Source organism: Sesamum indicum, linkage group LG5, assembly GCF_000512975.1.
Source record: "Sesamum indicum cultivar Zhongzhi No. 13 linkage group LG5, S_indicum_v1.0, whole genome shotgun sequence".
NCBI lineage: Eukaryota > Viridiplantae > Streptophyta > Magnoliopsida > Lamiales > Pedaliaceae > Sesamum > Sesamum indicum.
The window spans coordinates 456021-463377 of NC_026149.1; the positions used below are offsets into that span (position 1 = coordinate 456021).

A 7357-nucleotide genomic window follows, 5' to 3' on the forward strand; every position below is an offset into this window, starting at 1 on the left:
TTTTTGTTGGGGGGGGGGGGGGGAGGAAATGGGGGTTACGTAGAAACTGTTAAAAGAAATTCTTATGTGAACCAAAAATCACAAGCTACTTTATTTTTACAATAATTACTATGTGTTTTTTTAACAGCTGTTTGATTGTATTTTTTATTTCAAATCATATTGTATCTTTTATTTTATATTATATACATATATTTATTTATATAATATTACTTCTATACACATAACATGTGTATATATATATATATTAAAATGAAGGATATGATATGATTTGAAATAAAAAATCCAATTCGATTTCCGTCGGAGTTTGAGCAGCAAATGATGAACTCCACCACCATCAATTCTTGACTACTTTCTTGGCTCGTTCTCGACTCTTCCACTGCATTTTCACAGCCGGGCTTTTGCAGTTTTCCGGATTTTTTCTCATTTTCAGTTTGACTAAACCCCAAAATCTGCCTCTCAATGACAGAGATCTGTGAGGGGTAGATTTACATCTTGTCAAGATTGAAACAATTTTTAGTGGAGAAGAAGATTCATCAACCCTACTTCGGCTGTTTCTGTCGCTACCACCACCAACATTTTGTGTCTTTGCACTTGTCTGATTAGAACAAACCCTGAAAGAATCCTCTGCTGTGTCGACTTTCTTGAAACAACCAAACCTTAAAAACGAACCCCACTTGCACAAACTGCTTCTTTTCCGGCAGCGGAATCTTAACGGTGATTGCCCACAAAAAAGGACTTTCTTGAGCAACCAGCAGCGGCGGCGGCTAGGGGAGGCGCCGCCGGGTTTCTCGACATTGGGTTCGGCGGAGCTGCTGGCTCTGACCTGGCCAATGCAGGTGACTTCTGGAGAAGAAGGGTCCTGAATAGGTTCGGTCACTGTTGATGCAAACATTGGGGTAGGACGTGATCTTCCCCTGTTTCTACTCTTCAAGAATGTGATTAGGGGCGGTAGGAATTGCTCCGCCGTGCTCGGACTTGATATTGGCTTTGATGAAGCTTTCATCTTGATTGACTGGATATGCATGCATGGACTGTGCAGCAATTTTTTCTCTTTGCTTTTCGGACTTGAAATCCCCGATCATCACTTTTTATATATGTATGGAATTTACACTTGAAAATCCAAACGAATAGTAAAAGAAACTCTAACAATGCCTGAATTTCTTGGATGGGAAAAAAGGAAGAAATCAAGTAAGAATTTCTAACCATGCAAGAATTGCATTGTAGAGAAAGTGGGCCTAAATTTATTGCCAAATCCTTATCATGTTTACAACTTTGTTGAAAAGTGATTGCGAACTGAACATGGGATCTGTCACGTCAGCGGATTGAACTATAGATAAGTTCTAAAAGGTTTTATTTAAAGTAAAGAAGAGTTGGAATGAAATCGTTGTCAAAGTGTAGGCAGCTGAAAAATCTACAACCAGAAAGAAATGAGTTTGCAGAAGAAGAAGCAGACGGAAGTGAAATTGCAGAATTTGCAATGGCTCCAAATATTTGCTTTCCTTGCAAGTCTGCACAACTAAGGGTCATGGCAAATTTTTCACAGACAAAATCACTTTCTCAGTCTATATTTTCTGCAAATACTTACTCGGTAGGCAACTTCGGTAGGTGAACAAAATGTCAACTAATTTACTGCGCTCGACTTAACAAGGCCAAGGCAAAAGGAAGAAGAGTCCGAACAGGACTAACTAGTTTAAGAGTACTAATTTTTCGTTTTTTGTTGTTGGGATGGGGGGTGAGGGGTGTTTTGTCCCACTTGTTTGTGAGGGAAACAGGGTAGTTCAGATGAACATTGGTGTCATTCGGCGTCCATCGTCCGTTTCATCCCAACCATTGATTTTATTGGCTCAAATCCCAGCTTCTCTTGATCAACCCCATCTCTTTTTTTCATGTCCTCCTCCTTGTCCTCAATTTCTTCATCTGAAGATTGAAATGAGGGGTCAAAATAGGCATTGAGAGTTTAGTATTTAGCAGAAAGAGTTTTGAGCTAAGTTACAAAAACTATTTATGAACTAGAGGCAAATAAGGGTAAGAGTTCATGCCTGAGTAACTTGCCAAGGAAAATTCGCTTAGACGTTTGACGCAATTCTTGAGTGCTTGGAGCTCTGCTTCTTTCTCCTGGAGTTTAGAATGTGCATGATGCAGCTCAGCTTCCAACTCCACTATTTGGCTTTCCTGACGCTCGATGAGCACATGGCATAATTTTTTATCCAGTTCAGCTGGCAATACTCCATCATAAGGGCACAAATTTAAATTCCCATGATCCTCTGAGTGATGTTCTTCTGCAAAATTCTCAACCTGCATGACATATTGCAAAGTTTCAGCATATACTTATTCTCGAGCTAAGATGACCTCCATAGATAGAGGAAACTTGTTCCCAGAGAAAGATTGAAATGAAATGAACACGATGCATGTGTATACTGAACTAATTATCAGGTAGTAGATAATAATAAACTGTTTGTGGTGGCTGCTATATTGAACCAATATCTTCGCCTAAATGAACAGGATACTTCAATTCAGATTGGAATGATATCTCATGGAACAAGACTTGCCTCAGAGATATCTGGTCTTCCTTCAGAACCAGAACTTGCTGTTACACACCAAGGAAGCTTTTGTAGTTCGGTCTCAAGCTCTGCTTCCAACTGATCCATTTCCAGCACCTCAGGCAACTGTTCTGCCGTAAGAACATTAATGGCGCATTCACCTTCCTCCATCAAAGAGGGGCCAAATGGTTTTATTTTATATTTGCTCTTGATGTCTGGCTTAATGAATAACGTACCACCCTCAGTTTGCCTTTTATTTGTTTCAGCTTTGTTTCCAGCAAGAGAAGCAGTTTTGCTGCTTGTGATCTCAGCTTTTAGTTCTTGGACGATCTTGGCAGTCTCATCCATTGCACAGTTCAACCTACTAATTTCAGCTTTCCCAGCTGACATCATATACATTATTCCAACACCGACTCCCCAACCAAAGGAATTATCTGCAACAGCAAATAACAACCGTGATAATGATCATGCTTTTGCTGTCGGAGGATGAAATAAATCATATGAAAGCCAGAGACAAGACAAATGGATTCACCTTTAAAGCAACAACACAAGCAATAAAAATTCAGCTCAATCTTCCCATGTCCAAACTTTGTTGCACGGAATGGAAGCACATGTTTTCTGATCAATGGCATAGAACTTTTCATGGTATGCATAATAGGATTAACATAAGGTTACACTAGAACAACTTCCAGCGGCCATGTTCATAATATGAAAGCTGGTGAAATTTCATTAGTATCCTGAAGCATTATGACAACTATTTTCGTGACTTCCTCAGCAAATGTTAATCTCAAACATCAAAACAAGATTACCACACTACACATGCTTTCTGCCTAAACCACTTCTAATTCAAAACCAAAAACTTAGAAGGCTTGCAATTCTGAGATCTTGTGCATTTAACACAAAGATACTATAAAGCAAACCCTGAGAGTTAATAATCGCTTCAAGTTTTTCTCTTCTACAGAAAGTTGTCAATCCTAACACAACTCGGACAATCTTCAACTTATCCAGATCATCAGTTAAACTCCAGATAATAGTAGTATCTTGAAATAATAGAAGAAGGCCTGAATAATAGATTTAGAACTATCCATGGACCTCCCATCAAACCAACAGCACCATTAAATTATTAAGCAAGAAACTAACCTTTTGAAGAACAAGATTCACACTTTCCAGCAGAATGTTTGCCAGTTCTCCTCTTCTTCAAGCAAACAGTGTTTCTCTTTGCACTTCCATTTCCTCTCTGATCCACCGCCAACTCTTTTGCACCACCTTCCCCAAACCCACTTTTTTTTCCCTTCTTTGAACCGCCATATTTCTTGAGCCCCTTAGACCCACTCCCAGTTTTCTTCCACAATTCCTTAGACGCTGTCTCGGGGCTTGAAAACCTAAAGATTTTGCCATCATCATTGATTGCATCTCCCTGTTCCTGACTGCTGTCTTCTCGAACTGCACCTTCAGTGGGAAAGATCGAATCTTGGGGCTGCAAAGCTTTACTTGGATCACATTCTTGGTCATTTTGCTTGGAATCAGAAATGGGTTGCTCAGCGTCAGTGGGGTTTATTAATTTCTTTGCTAAAATTCCGGATCCTGCTGCTGCAGCTGCTGCAAGTAGAACTTGCCACATTCTGGTGTTTTGAAAATCAAAATGCAGATTCAACTACTGGGGTCTGAAATTCGGTGATAAAATTGGAAGTTTTCATCCTAGAGAGAGAGAGAGAGAGATTTGTTACTGAGCAGTGAATGACATCTATTCAGTTTGAAAAGGTTTGCAAGTGTTGTTGGGTGGAAGCATGTGACGGTCTGAGAGTGAGACAGCGAAGGGCGGTAATAGTCTTATGTCTTATTGCACGTGACCGAGGTCACGTGCTTCCCGCTTTGAACATTGTCCACCTGGAGGGAAATTTTCTTCATGTCTTCACTTCATCGGATATTCCTATTGCTATTGCTATTGCTATTGTTACTCCTAACTTCACGTTCTATCATCATTACTTCCTAGTCCAAAACTTGCAGGCATACGTCTAATAAATTTCGTATTTAACTTATCAATAATTACAATCACTCTTCTCCAAATTTGACGTAATTACACGTAAATTTTCTACAGTTTAAAAAAATATATTTAATATTTTTAATATTTATTTTCATCCAACAAATATATAATCATTTATTAGTCAAATTTTATGAAATTTGTTCATCAACAAAAAAAATTAATTGAAAATCCATATTTTACTTCCAATTGATTTATTTTTTGACTGAAAAATCTATATATTTACCCATATTTGATTTAGTACTAACTTAGCGGTTAATCAGACTAAATATAAATTTTATTCAATTTTTTTGCTAACATCAAGAATTTTTCTAAATTTAATAATAGATGAATTTATTTATTGAATAAAAACAAACGTCAAAGTGCTATAAGAAAAATCTACATATAATTAAACCAAATATCAAAGGTGGTCCTTGTAATTATCCCCGGAACTTAATTAAATTATCATCTAACCATTTTATTGGAACTTTGGTCTTGCTTATACTTCATTGAAGTTATCCAACGACATAAGCAAGCAACAGCCGTACCAATTTGATGTTGAAATTTATTAGATTTTAATTGTTATATCAAGCTCTGCTGACGCTGAACTTTTTATATCAAACTCTACGGTATTTTATGTTTCATTTAATATATACAAACAATATATATATATATATATATCAACTTCTACTGCGTCATCGTTTCAGACATTTTGAGTCCATACAACAGTTGAAGATGAAAAGCTAGAGCCACAGTTACTAATATAAGAACTGTGACATTGTGTAAGATACTAAAAGGCCTTTAAATTAAAGAGGGCATCATAGACTATGCATTCAAGCAGAGCAACTGATTCATATGTATAGACCTCCACCTCCACCGCGAGCTTCTGAAACTAATTGCTCTGAGTCATTCTGATTCTATTATTCTCTCTAAAATTGAGTTTCCTCCCAGTGATTTGGCAGATGGTTTTCACTTGCGTGTACTTCTGAATGCCTTGCAAGAACCAATAAAGCAGGGACGAATTACATAGGTTTAACACAGCAAAGGAAACAAAGTACCTCAAATGATGTACAAACTAAATCATATACGCGAATTATGAAGTAAATATAACCCATAGCGGTTATGCTCTTTTTCACTTGATGCATCCATCAATGCGTCAAACTCTGTGTGTGTGCAAGTGAAAAAATGAGTACTAGGATATGAACTCCTTGTACTTCATCACACAGCCACAGTCATGGACAAGAGCAATTCAATCTGGTCCTTAGATCCAACTTATTTGGAGAGTGGCTAGAAAGTTCAGATAAACTCCAAGCATTTCTCACAACTGTCCATTAGGCAATCCGGTGTTTTTGTCTTTAGACATTAAAGAGGTCCGGCAGTGCAAATAGACATCCACTATTTATCACAATGTAAGGAAAAGAAACATTCAGAAATGGAAATATTACTCAGGAGATGCTCCTGAAATCTCTAGCTTTGGGGGTTTCAGATTTAAGGGAGCTTCTCTATAAGAGAGTAAACAGTGATAATTTCACATATATGTCATACTAGCAACTAAAAGGCGGCAGTCCTTATTTACTATGTGAAGGTCCAACCAATAGTCAACTAAATGTCAAAATATTCAAAACACTCCTGTTCTTATCCTTTGATCTTATTTATAAAAGACTGTCAATCTGTAATCAAGCTTTCAAATTTCTTTATAGTGAAAACACAACAAAGATCCCTACAATGTCATATTTAACAGGATTTATCTGCAGTGAAGCAGCACACAGATTAATTGTGATTGGAGCTGCACATAACAGATGCAGCTGTGGAGCGGCATAACAGCTATAACAGTTCAATAATCAAATTTACTGATAAGATGAACCAATTTCTTTCAAGAAGAATGATGGCTCAACACGAATGCCTCTAACTGAAACAACCAATCTGCCAATCCCTAGTTTAGATTGGGACAGCGTGCACGTTCTATCTACAAGCATATTTGAAGGCAAAGAAGCAATTCGAACGTCTTGCAGTAAGAGATCATGACAAGAGCAAAACAGATTATTCTTTGAAGCATGACTACACAATTTCATAGAAGAATACTTGTATGCATCCTTTCTCAGATTCCCATGTGATTGTAGCTAGAAAATTGTCAACTAAATTGCAGGGACTAAAATTCAGAAAGTAAATCTTTTAACTCACTTCTTATTATGCTTATAACAGCATAAGAAAATCTTGCAGACAAGCTTGTAATTAACTGGATGAACCTAATTGCACTAAATTTTTCAGATAATTCCAGATGAAACCATCAAAAATTCAATCATACATTTGACTCTAAAAGATGCATCAGCGAAAGTACCACATACTCAATGGTCTATCGGCAACCAGTCAATCTGATCGCTTATAGGACACATGTTTCCTGGCAGCCCTGGCGTTCTCATACTCAAACTTCAACACATTAGGAATGTGCGAAGTATCCTTCACATAGAACATTCTCCCAAATGCACTCTCCTCAATCGCCGGAAAATGACACCTGAGCAGATTGTTCACCACCCAAAACCACCCTCCGCCTAACACCGCCCCAAGCGCTGCCCCAGCAAACACCTGTGCCACCGTATGGTACCCCAAATAAACCCTGGAATACAGAGTCAAAACCGCCAAGGGCCACACCACAAGCCCCACAATCCACATCTGATTCCGGAACAAAGCACCAATTCTATAATAAGTTAAAAGCGTGAAATAAACCGCGAAAAAGAACATGTACTGGGAATGGCTTGAGGGCCAGCCGTGTGAATCGCACATCTCCAGGAGGGCGCAG

General features: G+C 38.1%; 3 protein-coding genes across 3 annotated transcripts in view; all 3 read right to left on the minus strand.

Moving 5' to 3' along the window:
• Window positions 335–1003, minus strand: LOC105161486. The gene has a single exon (XM_011079184.1). The coding sequence runs from the start codon at window positions 1001–1003 to the stop codon at window positions 335–337; it is 669 nt and encodes a 222-aa protein (XP_011077486.1).
• On the minus strand, window positions 1730–4615 carry LOC105161397. Its single transcript, XM_011079066.2, has 4 exons — window positions 3681–4615; window positions 2550–2974; window positions 2040–2295; window positions 1730–1917 (listed from the first exon to the last, which is right to left on the minus strand). Exons 1-4 carry the CDS (start codon window positions 4159–4161, stop codon window positions 1796–1798), a joined length of 1284 nt encoding a protein of 427 aa, XP_011077368.1. The 5' UTR covers window positions 4162–4615; the 3' UTR covers window positions 1730–1795.
• LOC105161398 (lipid phosphate phosphatase gamma, chloroplastic) overlaps window positions 5229–7357 on the minus strand; it is a 2570-nt gene continuing 441 nt past the window's right edge. Inside the window, 2 exon segments of the mRNA XM_011079067.2 lie at window positions 5229–5553; window positions 6906–7357. The exon segment at window positions 6906–7357 is cut by the window's right edge and continues 12 nt beyond it. Coding sequence (XP_011077369.2) covers window positions 6928–7357 — 430 coding nt within the window. The 3' untranslated portion in view covers window positions 5229–5553; window positions 6906–6927.